General features: G+C 45.8%; 4 protein-coding genes across 4 annotated transcripts; 2 read left to right on the top strand and 2 right to left on the bottom strand.

Moving 5' to 3' along the window:
• Nucleotides 1-7,060: 7,060 nt before the first annotated feature.
• DFJ58DRAFT_659984 (uncharacterized protein) lies at nucleotides 7,061-8,480 on the top strand (the record flags this gene model as incomplete). Its single annotated transcript, XM_041382121.1, has 3 exons — nucleotides 7,061-7,198; nucleotides 7,244-7,375; nucleotides 8,331-8,480. Coding segments are annotated over 3 exons (420 nt in total), but the record flags the coding sequence as incomplete, so codon positions are not given.
• Nucleotides 8,481-11,019: 2,539 nt separating this feature from the next.
• Nucleotides 11,020-13,330, top strand: DFJ58DRAFT_727610 (amino acid permease-domain-containing protein; the record flags this gene model as incomplete). The annotated part of the gene is made up of 15 exons (XM_041385499.1): nucleotides 11,020-11,127; nucleotides 11,177-11,223; nucleotides 11,279-11,333; nucleotides 11,387-11,467; nucleotides 11,521-11,587; nucleotides 11,642-11,674; nucleotides 11,727-11,817; nucleotides 11,869-11,970; nucleotides 12,027-12,118; nucleotides 12,166-12,228; nucleotides 12,276-12,346; nucleotides 12,391-12,427; nucleotides 12,477-12,624; nucleotides 12,781-12,988; nucleotides 13,037-13,330. 15 exons carry the CDS (start codon nucleotides 11,020-11,022, stop codon nucleotides 13,328-13,330), a joined length of 1,497 nt encoding a protein of 498 aa, XP_041244199.1.
• A 52-nt stretch (nucleotides 13,331-13,382) lies between these two features.
• Nucleotides 13,383-14,619, bottom strand: DFJ58DRAFT_683701 (uncharacterized protein). The gene is made up of 4 exons (XM_041383262.1): nucleotides 14,418-14,619; nucleotides 14,015-14,370; nucleotides 13,678-13,963; nucleotides 13,383-13,628 (listed from the first exon to the last, which is right to left on the bottom strand). Exons 1-4 carry the CDS (start codon nucleotides 14,419-14,421, stop codon nucleotides 13,462-13,464), a joined length of 813 nt encoding a protein of 270 aa, XP_041244198.1. The 5' UTR covers nucleotides 14,422-14,619; the 3' UTR covers nucleotides 13,383-13,461.
• Nucleotides 14,620-15,565: 946 nt separating this feature from the next.
• Nucleotides 15,566-16,595, bottom strand: DFJ58DRAFT_841189 (UbiA prenyltransferase family; the record flags this gene model as incomplete). Its single annotated transcript, XM_041392681.1, has 4 exons — nucleotides 15,566-15,625; nucleotides 15,675-15,994; nucleotides 16,064-16,436; nucleotides 16,494-16,595. 4 exons carry the CDS (start codon nucleotides 16,593-16,595, stop codon nucleotides 15,566-15,568), a joined length of 855 nt encoding a protein of 284 aa, XP_041244197.1.
• Between the last annotated feature and the right edge of the window lie 2,602 nt (nucleotides 16,596-19,197).

Here is a 19,197-nt window from a genome sequence, read left to right as displayed (position 1 = left end):
TTTGCATCCATACCCCATGTTGTCCGACTCACCCCTAGTCATCCCCGATGCAACCCAACATCTCCGATGCAACCCGATGATCGGACCCGCTCAGATACCCTGCGGACTCGTCCTACCTATGTCCAGTCCAGTCGCACTTTACCCCACTAGGTGCACAGTCATTTATTTCCTTATTACTGAGGCGGTAGACAGTGCTATTACATGTATTCCCACTGGCCGCAGCACCTCATGGCCTTTTACATATTTTGTCGGACCCAATGATGTGCTACTACTTTTGCCTACAGTACTCTGGACTTGCACGTAGCTAGTTAAATAGGACTCAGTAGGTGATCGTACTTTACCACTCTGTAGATGGGAGAAATTCCCTGATACTAGGTCACATCACTTAGTCCCTATCCCCTATACCCGCTGAATCTATCTGATTTCCACTCTTTACGCTCTGAACCTCAGTCGCTCATTATTGCTAAACATTCCCTTGTGTTTCCTATCCTAAGCCTGCAACCTTCCTTACTTCTCCCTCACTTTCCCGTCCTCCCCAATCCCCGAAACGTCGGACTCGGTATCCCCTACGTCAGACTACATCTCCTATCATCGGACTCGACATTTCTACCTTTGGATTTTATTCCTTGTGTGGTACTGACTTATTTCAACTTAACTAGACAGCAGACCCCTTTAGGGTCGAACACTCTTGCTTGCAAGTGAAGCAGCTAGGCAGAGCTATGACCTCATATACTAGCTAAGTACTTTACAGGTATCTAGCTAGGTTGTGATTTCCACACCGCATACCAATATACCTTATCATTCCAACCAAACCCTTCTGTATCTACCGAGATCCCAATGCCATGCCAAGCATTGCTTCCAACCGGACCCATGCATGGCTACCAGGATATAAAAACATTCTGCATACTGTTATACCTTGGCATTCGAACTGGGCCCATCTGCATCTACCGAGATCCCAATCCACATGGGATCCATCTGGGCCCATCCATGTCCACCGATATTACTATCCTATCCTATATTCCTATCATACCCAACTTGGCCCATCCATTTCCATCGAGGCCATAACCCTATGCCATATGCCCAGCCCAGTCCACATCCACCGAGATATATACCGTATACTACATGGCTGGCCCAGCCATCAGTATCGGGTAGCTATATCCACATGGGCCTACTGACTCTACTGGGACCCACCTACATCAGGGCCCGTCTCCCATGGAAGAATCTCAACCTCGGGTGTCCGTTTAACACGGAAAATTTTGACTGAATTATGTGGATTTGGGCGCTAATGATGGGCATTTATTGGGTTGTTCATGAGTATTCAAGAATGAATAATGATGTGTATTTGGAACTTGTGACATTACCCCCTCTCTAGATTGAGCATCATCGCGAATGTAAGATGGTCAAATATTTTGCTCTCTCCATTTCTTGAAATCTTCCATATTAAGAATAGATCCTAGAATCTGTTTGGATTTAGCAGCTGTGGGATTTTTCTTGTGGAAGTCCGCAATTAGAATCAGAGAGTTTTTAATGTTCTCTTCTGGCTCCCATGTTGATTCTTCTATTAGATATCCTTCCCATTTAACTCGGTATTGCACTTTTCCTCAGATTTGTTGACTATCTAATATCTCTTCTATGACAAATTCTTCCTGATCGTAAACTACGTCTGGAGGTGGTTGGGTGGCTTGAGAATGAGGCTGGTGCACTTCAACTTATAACCTCCACCTCCCACCAGTCTACTACACAACTAATTCACCATGTAGTCACCATGGGCATATCTGGTTAGAAAGATTACAAGGATTATCGTTGAGCTGCTTCATTAACTGGCAATATATCTCATCCCTTAGCTTCATTAGCTCAGTTGCTAATAAAAGCTTAGCGAAAACCCCAAAAATTGCATTCATCAGCTTAGTTGCTAATAAAGCATAGCAAAAACCCTCAAGGGTGAATCTTATAGCTCTCTGGCAATTTCAATTTGTAGTTCACTTCACCAGTCTTCTCTAGTATTTCAAAGGGCCCAAGACGACGATCTGACAACTTTTGACTTGGACAACGTTGTTTGATGTTCTTTGCGTCTAGCCAGACCTTGTCTCTCTTTTGATACTGAGGTGCATTGAGGCGATCTCAACCTGGCTGGGCTGATATGAAATATCTAAAATGCTCAACCAGTATAAGTGAATCTTGGCTCTGCCTAGCTGCTATACTCGCAGAATGCAAGAATGTTCGACCCTAAAGGGGACTGCTACTGAACACAGAACCAGATGAATGAAAGACCCTTGTAGTGCGATGGATGCGCGAAAGCATGAGAAGAAAAGCGAAGTGAGCATGAAGCGTGAGAGAGCACACTAAGGTAAGCACGAGTGTGAGAAAGTGTGCACTAAGGCGCATGGTGTGCAGGAGAATACCGGTGTAGAGACTCGCGTTTCTGCAGGCTCATATGGGCTCATTTTACGAATTCTGACAACTGGCCTTCATGGCACAACTCGCACCATCATCCACTATGACTTCCCTATAGAGTGCACCACTTTCCCGCACAACACGCAGTATTCCCGCGTGCGCGCCTTGCGCACTTTCTCGCGCTTAAGCGCACTATGTCGCACAGCATCCAGGAGCATCCATCCATCATCCAACCAGTCCCTCGGTATGTCCCTTTTCGTTATCTGACCATATTTAGCATATTACACTTCCCATTTCATTATGCACCCTTACTTTACATCACCTTACCTCATTTACATACTTAGAGCGCTCCCTATTCGGCTCCGAGCCCTGGGAGAGCGCTTAGGTAGAACTTACATACACTCATGTTCGTTTTACACCCAACTATTTCACCTTACCTTCCTACCACTCAGTATCTATCACCAGTTAGCTCCATGCAATGCATGTGTCCATCATTGTTTTGAGGCCCTAGCATCAGTCTATAGCTAGTGGCACTATCAGTATCCGTCTAGATCCGCGCTTTCCCTCTTATCAGTCTCAGTATATATCTTTTACACCTGTGCACTGCTTGCACTACCTTCCCGCGCTCCGCGCACTTTCGCACTTCGCTTTCCCGCGCGCGCTTTCTCACGCTTTCACCGCCATTCACCAGGGTTGTTCAGCATCATTCCGTGGATCCTTGCTTTCCTTGCTTCCCCCTTTAGGGTCGAACGTTCTTGCATTCTGCGAGTATAGCAGCTAGGCAGAGCTGAGACTCACTTATACTGGCTGAGCACTTTTCTTATATGTGCCTGCCAGGTTGTGATACCCACACCGGATGAGGGAAACGGATAAGGAAATGGATGTGCAAAGCGAGTGCAAATGCAGAGTGAGTGTTATAACGAGCATGGATAATAGTCTAGTATAGGCAGATAACGATAACCATTGGAAACACAAAGTGTGCCCAAGTGGTGACTACTACTTGAAAGTAAAACCCAATAGTGAGGGAAGTACAGCAAAGGGGAGTAATAATGATGAAGTAGTAAGTCAGCAAACTTTATACTATGGAAATCACATCAGAAGCAGAAGGGATAGGAGGAGTAAGCACTAAGAATACATAATGACATGTAATAGCACTGCAATGCTTGTTACAAACCATGAGGCAAGGAATATGATGTACAAATGAGGTGGATGGACATAGATGGACGTTCCTGGATGATAGGCGATGCAGGGCGCTTAAGCGCGAGAAATCACGCAAGGTGCGCGTGTGGGAATGCTGTGTGTTGTGCGGGAAAGTATTGCGCCTATGGCGCATTTCACAGGAAAGCTGCGCGTTATGTGTAAAATGACTAGAGACATGATAGAAATCAAATATAGCTGATCGTGCAAGTTGTGCAGTGATGCCCAGTTGTCCTGAGTCATGATATAGGCTATATATGTGTCATATCAGCCTGCAGAAACACAAGTCTCTACAGTGTTTTTAACTCCTCGGTCATAGAAGTGTTTCATGTGTTCATTGACTATCTTTAGAGTATTTTCCGCATCATCTCTTGCTTCTCTCATTTGATCTGCTCTTTCATCGGTGGCAGGAATAAGGGATGTGGAGTTCAGAGATATGGTGAATTCGGGATTATATCCATAAAGGACTTTGAACGGACTGTGACTGGTTACTGTGACTGTATTGTTATGTGAAAACTCTGCTATTGGCAGCCAAGATACCCAATCATTTTGTCTATATGAGGCAAACATGCGCAAGTATTGTTCAACTTCTTGGTTTACACCTTCTGTCTGTCCATCTGTTCTGGGATGATAGGATGTTGAGGCAGACCATTTCATTCCTAATCTTTTCGATACTTGTCCCATAAACTTTGAAATGAACTTTGTTCCTCTATCCGAAATCACCTTTTTTGGTGTACCATGATGTTTCCATACATTTTTTAGAAATAGCTCGGCAATTCCCTTCGAGTCTACGTCTTTGGTGGTGGGAATGAAGTGCGATTGTTTTGAAAATCGATCAACAACATCAAATATACTGTCGCATCCTTCACTCTTTGGTAAGTCCACTATCAGGTCACATGAGATTGTTTGCCAAGGTCCTTCTGGAACTTTATTTGGCTGTAAAGGTCCCATTGGTTTACTTAGGAACACTTTTGTTTGTTTGCATCGATCACAACCATCTATGTAATTATGGACATATTTTGTCATTGACGGCCACCAATAATTTCTGGAAATCAATTCTAAGGTTTTGGCACATCCAGGATGTCCAGCTGGTGGAGAGTCGTGAAACAACTCCAATATTTCTCGGTGGATGTCTTTATCATTTGGAACATATACCAGTCCTCGGAATAACACCAATCCATCTTCAACATTCCATTCTTTGACTCCTCTGCACAATTGTACTGGTGCTGCTTTTAGCGTTTCTAGTGCTTTCATTACTTCGGGCTCTCATTCTGTGCTCTTTCTTATCTTTTTCATGAGCGAACTTTCTCCTTCTATGAGAATTTGGCCTCGTTTAGCAGCATTGACTTTGAAAAACTCTGGTTTTAACAAAATGCGGTCAGAATTATCGTTTTCTACCCCCCCCCCCCCCTCTGTGGTCTTCTCTCCGAGATAGACGGTTGGCTTTGTCATTGACTACACCAGGCTTATGTTGGAGTGTAAATTCATACTCCGCCAGGAATAGACTCCATCTGGCTTGCCTTCGTGTCAACTTTTGACTCGTCATAAAATACTCGAGATTCTCATGATCCGTCCAGATCTCCACATGTTGGGGTTTTCCCTGCACATAGTGCCTCCACTCTTCTAATGCTTGAATGATTGCTAATAACTCTTTATCATGAATGTCGTAATTTCTTTCTGCATCATTCATTGACTTCAAATAATAAGCCACTGGGTGCCATAAGTCATCTTCCATCAATTGAGATAGAACTGCTCCTGTTGCGTAATCAGAAGCATCGGTTTCCATTTCCATTTTCTTCTTAACATCAGGCATGACTAAGACAGGAGCTTCTGTAAAACGCTTCTTTAATTCATCAAAGGCGTTTTGCTGTCTCTCTGTCCAATCCCATTTGGCATCTTTTTGTAGCAAATCATTCATTGGTCTAGCAATGTCTGAGAACCCAAGTATGAATCTTCGATAGAAGTTGGCAAAGCCCATGAATGCTTGTATATCTTTTACGCATTTGGGAACAGGCCATTTCAATACTCCTTCTACCTTGACAGGGGTCCATAGATACACTGCCTTTTCCACGATCAACCCAAGGAATTCGACTTTAGACTGTTCGAAGCTACATTTCTTGGGCTTGACATACATGAACCTGGACACATCTTTTAAACACAATATAAGAGTCTGTAGGATTAACATAAGTAAACCAACGCGACTCAGATTTGAAGGGAGTACTTGCCACAGGTCCTGGGTGGGTCAGCGTAAACTTGATGATATAAGTCAGCCAGTCTACGAGCAGATTTTCGACATCCATGAAGATGTGATTACCAGCAATGTCAACTTTGTCACTGCAGTCGACAGGTCCAAAAGGGAGGGCAGTACTAGTGGGAGGCATTAGAATATAAGTAGGTATAAGATTAAGAGTTATCAATACCTGAGTACGTGTCAACCTAATACACTACTCACAAAATTCCAGCAGAGCCCAATCTAATAGGAGCCAAACAAGGACAAGCGCGTCAATATTGATGATATTCACGCATCTTTATCACTGATTCTTATTTTTCTGTCCTACACCTCGGCCCGTCACAAATGCACTACCTCTATTTCATTGTCTTCTTTATCCAACAGTTCTAGCTCATCTGAGTCAGTAGTAGTTGTACCTCCGAAGAAGATCTCGAAGAAAGTCACCAGGCCAAAGAAAAGGTGGTGTTCATCAGATGATGATGACAAAGGGACGTAAGTAGATTTATCATCAGTTTTTTGGATGTTGCAATCACTAATAATGTTTAAATCCAGGAATATGGAGCCTGAGACTGATCCTCATGAGGAATTTCTTGCTGCATCACGTTGTATAGTGCGCTGCATTGATGTCTTCTGTAAGACAAAACAACCAATAACTGTAGGTCTTTCTCTGCAGCAGCACAACACTGCAGAGAATGGTGATGTCTCGGAAGATGAAGATCTCCGTGCTAGTCGTGACAAGCGACTCTCAAAAATGTAATTCACTTCTAAATCTTACCATTAACTAAATCTTTTCTGGCTTGCAGGTCACCCAAAATCCAAGATCAATACAAGAGAAACTACACTTGTCTACTCCAGCTTGCTCCGAGCTTGAAACCTCTGCTCGGTGATCCTCAGAAAGCCTCGGAACTCAGCCTTATCATCAAGAAGGTGAGTGTATGCGCATATTATGTACTGATTTCATCCATCAGATGGATGCTACTATTTCAGCTACTCATCCTGACAATACCTCATGCCTGAAGAGTCAAATCAGTCACTACACGGCCTTTAATGTTCACTCCCCAATAATGCTAGCTATATATGATGGCACTGGTTCACGTACCCACCTGGGTAGTAATCACCCCATTCTTGCTTGATTTCTCTGTCCAGTCAGGGAGCTCAAAGAATTTTCAAAGGATGCTGATAAGTGCGTATTTTTTCATTTATTCCAACTCAAGGTAGTCTAATGCTGTACAGGGCTCAGAAAAACTTCAGAGCGGCAAGATTAGAATGACTGCCTCCACTCTTCCTGCCTTTCTATGGGCTGGGGATCTACTGGGCAAAGACTACAATGACGACAACATGTTTGAAGGGATGTTTGAAGGTCATTTGTTGGAAAGAGTATGCATTTTTTATTATTGTTGCTTTATGCTGATGTTCCTTTAGACTATGCGCCATATTTTTACAAGTCCCTCAAGTGTGTATGGGGGGGAGATGTGGGTGACACGCACATGTAATGCTGCTCTTCATGACATGATGACAGTAGAAGCAGCACATATTGCCTATGGCTGCTTGCAGGTTTGATTCCCCAAGTTCTCTCTGTAGTCACGATGAGGCGATCTCAACCTGGCTGGGCTGATATGAAATATCTAAAATGCTCAACCAGTATAAGTGAGTCTTGGCTCTGCCTAGCTGCTATACTCGCAGAATGCAAGAATGTTCGACCCTAAAGGGGACTGCTACTGAACACAGAACCAGATGAACAAAAGACCCTTGTAGTGCGATGGATGCGCGAAAGCGTGAGAAGAAAAGCGAAGTGAGCGCAAGGCGCAAGAGAGCGCACTAAGGTAAGCACGAGCATGAGAAAGTGCGTGCTAAGGTGCGTGTTGTGCGGGAGAATACCGGATGAGGAAACAGATGTGCAAAGTGAGTGTTATAGCGAGTGGAGATAATAGTCTAGTATAGGCGGATAACGATAACCATTGGAAACACAAAGTGCGCCCAAGTGGTGACTACTACTTTAAAGTAAAACCCAATAGTGAGGGAAGTACAGCAAAGGGGAGTAATAATGATGAAGTAGTAAGTCAGCAAACTTATACTAGGGAAATCGCATCAGAAGTGGAAGGGATAGGAGCAGTAAGCGCTATGAATATGTAGTGACATGTAATAGTGCTGCAATGCTTGTTACAAACCACGAGGCAAGGGATATGACATATCAATGAGGTGGATGGACATAGATGGACGTTCCTGGATGATAGGCGATGCGGGGCACTTAAGTGCAAGAAAGCGCGCAAGGTGCACGTGTGGGAATGCTGCGTGTTGTGCGGGAAAGTATCGCGCCTATGGCGCGTTTTGCGGGAAAGCTGCGCGTTACTTGTGGAATGGCTAGAGACATAGTCGAAGTTGCATAATGGATGAGCATGCGAGTTGTGCATTGGAGGCCAATTGTCATGAGTTGTGAAAAGGTGTAATATAGGCCAATCTGCGCCTGCTCAAACTCAAGTCTCTACAACGAGTTGCTCATTTTTTAAAGGTTCATTTTGGTATTCGCACCAAGAATGCTTGGTTGGAAGTCGACAGCAATTTCAACTATAGGGACTTTTACAACAACATTGTCAACCTCATCAAAGATTCCCCTAATCCAGAAAGGAAAGACAAAATCCTCAAAGCTTGGAATATGTAAGTTTTTTTTATATTCTTGATGTCATGCTAATATGATTGATTCAAGGAAATTATTTAAGAATGAGGAAGGCCATGATGGAAACTCTATCTCTAGTAGAGATAGCGACATTTCCAGCACCTCAGATGAATGAGTCCATGCCCAAATGGTGGCCTGTTGTGCAGCCAAGGCAGCTCCAGCACATCATCCTTCTCCCCCACCTTCCCTTTCACCACCTCCCCCTCCTCCAGCTCGTCCTTCTGAACCAATGCCTTCTCACAAATCAACTCCAGTGCCGCCTCCTGCTCACAGGACAGTTCCTACTCCTAGGCTGGTTCCTACTCCCAAGCAAGTTTCTCCTTGCAAGGTTCCAGCTCCATCTGCGCCAGCACCTGCACATGTTGAGTCACCCACCCCCAGTGATCTAACAGGGTCCTTGGAGTTGGATGAGGAGTCTGAACCCATCCAGACCAAATGTAAATGCAAGGCCAAGAAGGGGAGCACCAAAGTCTCTAAACCAAAGTGTGGCAAGGCTGCCCCATCTGCAGAAGCCAAGCTACAGAGAAGTTCAAGGAAGTAGTTGTCCCCTGCCTCATGTATCATCACATGTTCTCCTCATTCGCATTGCTTGCAGACCCCCATGTGTACTTTCATTTTCTCACTGTCATTTGCTACTGTGTTGTACTACTGACCTACTCATAGATCACTCATTTCCCCATTCTGTTGTCTGCTCTCAATTACCTGCATTTGCATACATAGGCTTGGAACTGTTGTACCTCACTGCTTTGTACTACCACTAATTCAATGCATTACATGATTATATCCAAATGCAATTGCAATGTCTGATGAATCTGAACGAAATTCAAATGGATTATGTACATAGCAATGTATGATATATCGGTACCCTAGCCTAATGCCATACTACAGTCATATAGCAGTCACCATGTAGGAATTGAGTTTCCTAACATTGCCTTACATTGAGAGCTTGGGCTAGATACATATGGCAGGTATGGTGGCTCCGACATGACCATGTCTGGATTCAGTAATTTTGGTGATGAAGCAGCAGTACCGGTACTACCTGGGCAACACCCCTAATTGTCGCCACCATCGTGACTGTGGGAATTTCCTCAAAAATAGATTCACTTGCAGAAACGACTTTTTAGTTGGAGACAAACTTGAGACAAACACGACTTGCAGAATTTTCGGGATATTTGACATCCAAACAGAGGTACGGATTTGTAGCAGCAGCCCTAAACAGACGCCATTCAGAGGACTGTCATCAAAACACTTTTGAGATTATTTTGACTTCGCAAAACAACCTCTTTCTTCACCCAAAACCGCGTCTGTTTTTTTTACCAGTGTGTTATTTCTCCACCCTTTCTCAACCCTAGGTTCCTTGGCGTCAAAAAGTATGTCTTGCACTTTTTTTTTTCAAGTCCGTCAAATGCAAAACTTCATCCCAAGCCCCCTCCTTGCTCCCATTTGGCTGACGCGGCAGCGCAGTATACGAGCATCCCATTGGATCACTATATTAACGCCCAGGTCAAGGGCGAAGCTTGTGTCGATGGAATGTCGGACGTCAGGACGCTAGCTGAAGGAATGGGTCTAGCGTGGTTTCAATCATACCTTGATATCACCTGTATGGAACAACATTTACCCTTCGTATCGCTATCGTATGCTGACATGCAATGTGACATGGAACAACTTACCACGATTGTATGATCGAATCATTATTGATCACGCAGCCCTCCCACCGGTGGGCTACATACCTTCAGTCTTACGTTACAATTCGCGGAAGATTACATCCAAGCGTATCTGAAATGAAGACACTGGACCCATATTCATGCGCCACGTGTTATCAAATAGTGATCACGCCCTGCTCTACTGAGGTTATATGAGGTGAGTCTAGATCGTACACGACCCCATGACTTGAATGAAGGAAGCCATACTAAAATTTAAACACTCAATGCTTCAGCTTCCCAACACCATGGATGGGTTCAAGTTTCTTCCTCCGTTCCTGCACAATCGCTATGATTGCAAACCACGCCAGGAACTCAGCTTGTCTGCGTGACTCTACTCTCCTGCCTGATGTAACTGTGTTTGCTGAAGATCGTTGTCAGAAGCGATCTTTGCACGCTTACCCTCGCTCACGCTTCTTGATTTGTACGTTCGCTGGGCCTCAAAATGTCTGCCACTAGCTTCTATATGAACTCGTACCCTCTTTAAGGTCTGGTTCTTACCTTAAATTGAACTGTAAGTAATGTCCGAGCTTCATCTTTGCACCTATCTCACCGGCGCCAGATAAGGTTATGTCCGCTATCTATATTCAGCTTGATAGTTGCAATCTGTCGCTGGTTTTCGAGTGTCCTCGCCAGTCATATTACTCAACATATGACTCTCGACATCACTCTCGTACGTACTTTTGATTCTCCGTCGCAATCAACGTATTAATTTCTCTCCCCATCAAATAATCTCCCTTAGTCTTTTGATCCAAGACTGAGTCCCTTTCCCGTTCCTAGTCCGAACCTCCTCATTCGTAAGAATATTGCAAGTGCCAGTTATGATGGCTTCCCCAAGTTCGAATTCACACTCAGAACATACCAGGGACGAAGCGGTTCTTGCTAGGTTGGGATATAAGCAAGAGTTTCGCAGGGAGTTCACTCCATTAGAGGTGGGTCCTCATCAGAGCCTTGGGCATGCTTGGCAATGTCCTTGCACAGGTCTTTGGTGTTGCATTCAGCATCGTGGGGCTCCTTCCATCCATTGCGTATGATGTGTTATTCTACCGAGACGAATTGTTCGCTGATACAATGTTTGTTCAGATCGGTGCTCTTCAATGCCATGCCCAACGGTGGTCCTCTTGCAATGGTTTGGGGTGTAAGGCTTCACATGTTAAAAGTATCGGATCTTGTACTCATTCCGTTATACAGTGGCTGTTTGCCTGTGCTTTTATCATGTGTATCGGTTTGGCCATGGCGGAGCTTGCATCTGCGGCACCAACCTCAGGTGGAGTATGTCCTTCATCCTGTCGCCGATACAGATTCGACCTCTCACAAGTATCTAGTTGTATTACTGGACCTATTCACTTGCCTCCCCTCGTTGTCGGAATTTTCTCTCGTGGATAGTTGGGTGTGAATATGACCTTTCCTTTCAAACTCGTTTCACTGACATGTGCCATCACGCAGATTCTAATACGATCGCGTCTATCGCAGCATTTGGTGAAGAACTCAATGTGCCGTGAAAAATTCGCTTATTGAGTTACGAAACTAGCTTCAGTAGATTGGGCATGCGCGATCCAAATCACAGCGGCAGTTAGTATCGCATCTAATCAAGTATACGTGACAACCAATGGACAGATCTAGTGAGTGTTTTTATGTCTCGTCGATGTGTCAGCTTCCCTGATCCCTTGCAGTGGTATATTTGCAGCGTTGGTGTTATCCCATGCTGTCCTTGTGAGCCTCGGGACACAAATCCTGGCAAGACTTCAAAGACTATACATCCTCCTAAATGTGTGGTAGGTGTTATATTTCCGTCTTGTACTAGTTTCTTCAGGTTCACTGCCTGAGGCAGCCTCTGCTTTATAGTCATCATCGCGCTTCCAATCGCAACGCCATCAGAATTCAGAAACAGCGCCAGCTACGCACTCGGAGACTTTACTAACTGTATGTGACATGTACTATTGTCATCTCCATCTCATAATTTTTGTCAGTGGACGGCTGGCCATCTGGATTTGCGTTCATATTAAGTCTATTGGCGCCTCTCTGGACGATAGGTTTGGCTTATCCCTTGTTGCTCCCATTTTGTTTGACAATCTAACAGGTGGTTATGATTCAAGTGTACACATGAGTGAGGAGGCATCCAATGCCACTACCGCCATACCATGGGCCATTGTGAGTAGCACTAGACACTGTAGCCACAATGCTAATGCAAGCAGATCGGCTCCATTGCAATATCTGCAGCCCTTGGCTGGGGTGCGTGTCACGTTGTCGAATATATTGTTACGAATTTAATGGCTTCCAGGCATCAATGTCTCCCTTGTATTTTGCATGGGCAGTGACCTCGAAGGCATCTTGAGCAGTCCGATCGGTCAACCTATGGCGCAGATATTCTACAACTCTTTTGGGCAAAAAGGAGCGTTAGCCCTCTGGTCTCTCGTCATTGTGGCACAGTGTGTTCTTCAGATATTAGGCTCCCCTTACTGCTCTAAAAGAGGAACAGATATATGATGGGATCGAGCGTGCTGCTTGTCGGTTCCCGCCAGACGTTTGCGTTTTCTCGTGATGGCGGTCTACCGTTCTCGCGATATTTTTTACCGAATCAATAGCTACACAGGAACGCCAGTCAATACTGTTTGGCTCGATGCTTTGCTTGCTCTTGCGATCGGTCTTCTGGCGTTCGTGAGCACACAGGCCATCAACGCAATATTTACCCTCGTAGTCACCTCTTCATACATATCTTACATCACCCCAATCGCAACCCGTTTCGCTTTCAAGAATGATTTCAAGCCCGGTCCATTTAATCTTGGGAAATTTGTGAGTCAGAAAGCAATGGATGTGATCTTAGACTTATGTCTCTTGCAGAGCTTTCCTGTCGCAGCAATCGCTGTGTCATGGATGGTCTTCATGAATATGGTTTTCTTCTTCCCCACGACCCCACAGACTACTGCGCAAGAGATGAACTATACAGTGGTCGTCCTAGGTGGTTTCATGTCCCTCGCTGTTTTCTGGTATTACTGCCCGGTATACGGAGGAGTACACTGGTTCAATGGACCTGTCTCAAATCTAATGTCAGCCGAGAAGGGGCAAGATGATGAATCGGCATCAGAGAAGACAGGGAAAGGGCGAGGAGTAGATGTCTTGATCGTGGACGCATAAGTCTAGTTCTCAATGTTATAACTGTTGCAACATGATTATGCCCCACTTAGTCCCTAGTCACTCGAAGCCTTCATAATTACGTAGCGTTGACTTGAATAAGCACTCCATAGCTAACATGAACCTTTGGGGGGTTATCCGTGAATCTCAGAAACCATCAGGAACGCTTGAAACAGAGCTGGAACGACAAACGGGGCCCTTTTCTCTGCCTCAATCTCATTGAGACCTCGCTCAGCTCGAAGGCGCTTATATCTTTCTTGCCGTAGTTCGTTCTCAACTTCAGCGAGACGAGCTTCAAGCTCTGCATTATCATATTGAACGAAGGCTAAATGCAGCTCGGAACTAGTCACCTGAGGATTTTTGTGCTCGTCCAGATTCGAGGATGTGGCGAGGAGCATCTAGATGGCACAATGAAGCTACGAGGTCGGTTTCGCGCGCTCGCAAGGCAGTCATTTCCCGTCGGGTATCCCAAAGATTGCGTGTGAGTCGGGATGTTACATTGCTATCAGGAGTTGATTGCGGCTTCTCGGGCAGCGACGATGCTATGGTGGTCGAACTAATTCGAGGAGGTAGCTCCACAAAAACTGGACAATTAGGAAGAGATGGGTGCAGCTTAGCGAGACTAACTTGCGTTCCCTGATTTGCCACATCTGAGCCGAGAGCGCTAGAGAGCTGCACGGGGCTCACCACCGGCTGTTGCTGATGGAGTGGGTTTACGGTTGTGCCCTCTGTCAGGGCTTTGGAATGATTAGGACCTGTAGGATCAAATATGTCTGAGAACTGGTTGAGACTTTCCAGTGCACCCTGTTGCATATAGACACTACTAGGACTTTGCTCTTGCTTCTTCCCTCGCTCCTTATCTTTCGGGCTTGCTGTATACCCCTTCCCCTTGTGATACTGCGGTTCGTAACTTTTAATAGCGTCAGCCTCATCGCGAGCAGTCTGGAGATGACGACGCTGACGAGGCCTCGTCCCGTAATGTCGGTGATATAAGCCGTTAAGCGATCCCCTCTTGAAGCCTGAGCTGTGAGAGCTTGTGGGCACTACATAGCGTGAGGGGAGAGCCTCGTGGATAAAGTGGTAAGCTCACCCATGAAGTTCTCAAGTGGGACTCCAGTGGAAGTGGCAGCTGTCGTCGAAGGCCTAACTGGAGAAGGCTGTTGTCAATTGAGACCCGGTCCAAGTGGGTAACCTCTCACGCGACGGTCAACTCATCAATTTCTCAATTTACTGTAGAGATACGCACTTAGGTTCGGCCCTATTGAGGTGTGACCAAATGAACGTTAGGTTCGAAGGTTCGCAGGGGGGGTGTGACGTGTGACACGCTGTGCTTAGGTTCGACGACCGACGTTAGGCAGACACATTCCTTCATATACATATGCAGCGCTAAGCGTGCTGATCCTTGTGCTCGACCCGGAAGTGCTCACTCTACAAGCTTTGTCTCTAATTTTATTTCTGTCCGGCAACACAACATCTTCTCTATATGTCGTTGTAAAGTCTTGTCAGTGTGGATCTTCCCATGTTTGGCATGCCTGAGCACTGAGTACCGAGCGCAACGACTCAATGGACACGGTCTGAAGCATTTCCCCTCAAAGTTCTGTACCATGCCTGATCTCTGTGTTGCCTCAGAGGCTAAATTCCAGGATGTGCTATCCATGCCTGCACCATTCTCAATATTAATTGCTCCTTCTGGCAGCCTTTCTGTCGCTACATTACTGCTTCTAAACCTGCATACAGTGTTACAAAATGACACTTTGGCTACTAGAATTGTCTTTTCCACTCAGTACAAGGACTTTTGGCTGCACTAGACTTTTTTTTCATGTTTTTACCGTATGTCACAGATTAGGTTCGACGGCCTCAAAATTGGTGTGACCGTCACGCAAAATAGGTTCGATTCGCTAGGCATGTGACGGTGTGACGAACTTAGGTGCGTATCTCTACAGTAATGGGCCGACCCCAAGTTGCAGACGCGTCAGGGTAATTCGTTCACGTGACTGTACCTGGAAATTCTCAGTTCCAATTTGCCCAAGAAAACAGATCGACGTGTAATGATTGACATAAATGAAACCGTATCAACTTTTGAGGACACAGCATTTTTGTAAAGCCTCTTCTTGTCTTAGAGAAGTGTCTTTTACCCAAAGACCTCGAAATGCAGTAAAAAAACACCACAGCCTATTATTATAAGTATTTCCTTCGTAATACATCGCTACCGTGTCGACTTGCACTGGACTTCCAATTTCAAGTGCCGTAGAAAAATCGCCAATAGCCAGGGAGTAAGTGCACAAGGGTAAACCAGAGCTACAGCCATGAGTCAGTAGGTAGAATTTTCCAACTCGAGATCACTAACGCTGTACAGTTTGCACGATTGTTTGTGGGCATTCGCAGTCCTATAAACCATGAATCTTGCCCCGACAATCGTTCCATAGATTATAAATGCAACAGAACAGGTGGGATCCAACTTCCAAAGTCTGCTGAGGCAAAGTGACCAAAGGGGGACGCCAATCATCATGGACATGCGTGCAAAGGTAGGGAACAGAGTGACAAGAGTGCGTCTTCCTGTCAACCGATCTCCCTCCTCATCTTTAAAATCTTGTGCGTGAAGTGTCGTTGCAAACACTACGGAGCTGAAGGTAATTCCATGTGCCCCAATTTTATCAATGCTGGACCCTGGTTATTGAAAAATAAATCCCAGTCAACAACAAAGCTTGCTTATGATCTCTGGCACAGCCCACGTACCAATCACGACAGTTGCGCCTAGTTCAAGAATTGTATATGCTAGGTTCTTCGAAAGCCCAGTCTTATCGCCACCGAACTCATTGTACCAGATACTGAGGACTTCTAGACAAACGCTACAGGCGAGGACCGTGCTGCCATACATCGCAGAAAATATCAGGCAGACTGGCACTAGCAGCCAGCGCACATCAGCCGCATTTTGTGCAGTTATACGACCAGCAGGGAGAGGGCGATGAGGTTTGTTTTTCTGGTCCTCCTCTGGATCTTGCATTTGGTTATATATATCGTGTTTCAGGAGGTGCAGCCACATCCATACGACAATGTCTGGAATGCGAGTTACGTTGGGATGGGGAGCAGCTGCGAGGGTAGACAAAGTCTAATGCACAAAGTCACGTCAAGGAACATACAAGTAACATGTATTAGGGGCATGCACGATAGGGATCAGAACTGTCAACAAGTCGGACTTGGTGAACAAAAATAATGTCATGATGTGCCCGCTGATGCGACGACCGCTGTCTAGGGCTTGAGACAGCATGGTCTGATTGTTTGCTCATTTTTGAGACAGCAGCCTACAGTTATATAGCCTGACATGCTGCTCAAAATCTGACATTACCAAATACTAGCCGGCAAATGCGTAGGTTGTCGGTGACCCTGCAAACCGGCCGCAATAGGTCCGAGTCACCGTCCGTTTCCAGGCACGGAGCTGAATGCCGTGCAAGGTCACTGGTTAGGAATGCTTTTGTGATTCTCGGAGGTTGAGGTCACCCTGCGACCGATGTCGAGATAAGGGTACCCGGTGGTCCCAGCTCCATTCGACTTTGTCACAATTTCACGGCAATCACGTGCCGCTTATCGTTCCTAATCTGGTAGTTACTCCTGCTCATTCTGACCACAAGAGACACATCTTCCTGTAGTAGATACTAGGCTCAACGAATACACCTTATTGGACTGCAAACCTGACCCAAAGGACTTGCAAAGAACCGTCAATTTTAATTTTTCACACGAATTCCATTTCAAGGCGAGTGTCGTAGTAAGAATTTGCGGAATCGCTTATGTTTTCGTGTCCAGATATCAGGGTGACTCTCAATCCTGTGGTCACCGCTTCTTGACGATGCTGGCAAGTGCTTCTTGTAAGTTACAAGTATGACTCATCAGGCTGAGCACACCGTAATGTCGTGGGGTATTGTTGCAGCATTTTTTCCAGCTGTTTTGTCTGGTGCTGTGGCACCAGTCATCCGGACTGCTACAACCATCGGATACAAGCAACGACCTCGATCCGGTGCCCGGGTGGCACCATAGGAATTCCAATACCATGTTTGTCCTGAGGAGCTGCAGCCGCAAGAGCCCGCATCTGCCAATGTTCCCACTCGCGTAGCTGCTGTTGACTCTCCTGGAGAACTCGTACCGTCTCAGTGGCGTATCGGGTGCGTTACCATCTGAAGCCCTGGCCTATCACGTACTGTAATTATAACACCTACTCACACATTTTGCTAATGCCCCTCGTAATTTTCACTTTTCGGCAGAAAAACATCTCAGTTCTTATGTAGAATAACCCTGCGCGGCTGCGTTGCTTGAAATCGAGATCAACGACTCTGGTCATTAACTTTATACTAGCACCTTACTTGGAGTGCGGCATTCTACTTGTAACAGTGCTTGGGCACTTAGAGCCAGTTCGGCAACTCGATGTTGGGGCGTATTTGCCATGTTGCACATCTGGCGCAATGTGAGTTGCACCGGCATGCTCCCGGCATATAGTCAGAGCTTGAATGTAATCCTAGGTTAGACGACTGTATCCCTGGGCTCGTGAATCCTTCATAGTACTATGGAGTCCCTACCCGAAGTCTTTCCAGGGCTTCGTCTTCAAAACCGGTCTCAGGTTCATCATAAAATCATACAGTATGTAGTACTTCTACTCAGCATTCTCATCCATGCCTCCGGCAGTCTTGTAGCATCTATGTACCCAAGGGACCCACAACCCTACCATACATCAGCGCTTTCTGGTGAAGCATGGGTGGTCGAATTACTCACTGGTCATCCGGAGCGCATTCGTTGTGAGCTTGGAGTGCATGCCCATGTCTTTGCAGAGCTCATATCAGAACTCCGTACCCTTGGGTATTCCGACTCCAAGTTTGTCTCTCTAGAGGAGCAACTCGCCATTTTCCTGTATGCCGCTGTCACAGGCCTGTCAATCAGGCATATTGGTGAAAGATTTCAGCGTTCCAATGAGACAATATCTCGGTAAGTGTCATATTTTCATGGACTGGACTCATTTGTCACGCTATATCTAGATACTTTCGAAGGATGCTCGTAATTCTATCAACCCCACCATTCTATTCAAAATACGTCCACCTCCCATCAGATGAAGCAGTTTCTCGCAAAATTCGCCAGAATCCCAAATTCTGGCCGTTTTTTAAGGACGCCATTGGGGCGCTTGATGGGAGCCATATCCATGCTACACCTCCTGCACTTGAACGTGCTGCCTACCGCGATCGCAAAGGTCTCGTCTCTCAAAACTGCCTGTTTGCATGCGACTTCGACATGAATTTTACCTATGTCCTTACCGGTTGGGAGGGATCCGCCACAGATGCACGTGTTTTCGAGGACGCGTCTACCAAAGACCTTAAGATCTCCCAAGAAAAATACTTTCTAGCTGATGCTGGTTACCCTCTACGCCGTGGACTCCTGATACCATACCGTAATGTCCGCTACCATCTCGCTGAGTGGGGACGAGCGAGTGTAAGGTAAGACAGTCCATATTCTTTGGAACGCACACTAACATTGATAGTAGGCCATGCAATAAAGAGGAGCTATTCAATCTTCGCCATGCCATGGCAAGGAACATCATTGAACGTGTCTTCGGCGTCTTAAAGCATCGCTTCCGCATCCTCATCCTCGCACCAAGGTATAACTTAAACATTCAAGCGCAGATTCCAGCTGCTCTATGTACAATTCACAACTTTATATGCCTGCACGACCCACAGGAGGGTCCTATCCCAGATACTAACTCAGATGGGGATCCGGCTGAGGATGAGACTGACCCACATGAGGCAGTGGTACCAGAGGAAGAAACGGCAGATATTGAAATGAGCCACTTGCGTGACAACATCGCTGAAGACATGTGGGCTCAATATGGGCAA

The sequence above is a fragment of the Suillus subalutaceus genome (assembly GCF_016647625.1).
Source record: "Suillus subalutaceus strain FC151 chromosome Unknown DFJ58scaffold_49, whole genome shotgun sequence".
Classification (NCBI taxonomy): Eukaryota; Fungi; Basidiomycota; class Agaricomycetes; order Boletales; family Suillaceae; genus Suillus; species Suillus subalutaceus.
Note: the sequence above shows the minus strand (reverse complement) of the source record. Positions and strands in the feature narration are given on the sequence as shown.

Bases quoted from the DNA above. Each gene is read 5' to 3' on its own strand.
- DFJ58DRAFT_683701 (XM_041383262.1), bottom strand. The intron at 13,964-14,014 runs GTGAGCCCCGTG...GTGGCAAATCAG, and splicing joins TCCATCAGCAACAGCCGGTG to GGAACGCAAGTTAGTCTCGC. The intron at 13,629-13,677 runs GTGACTAGTTCC...ATGATAATGCAG, and splicing joins ACGAGCACAAAAATCCTCAG to AGCTTGAAGCTCGTCTCGCT.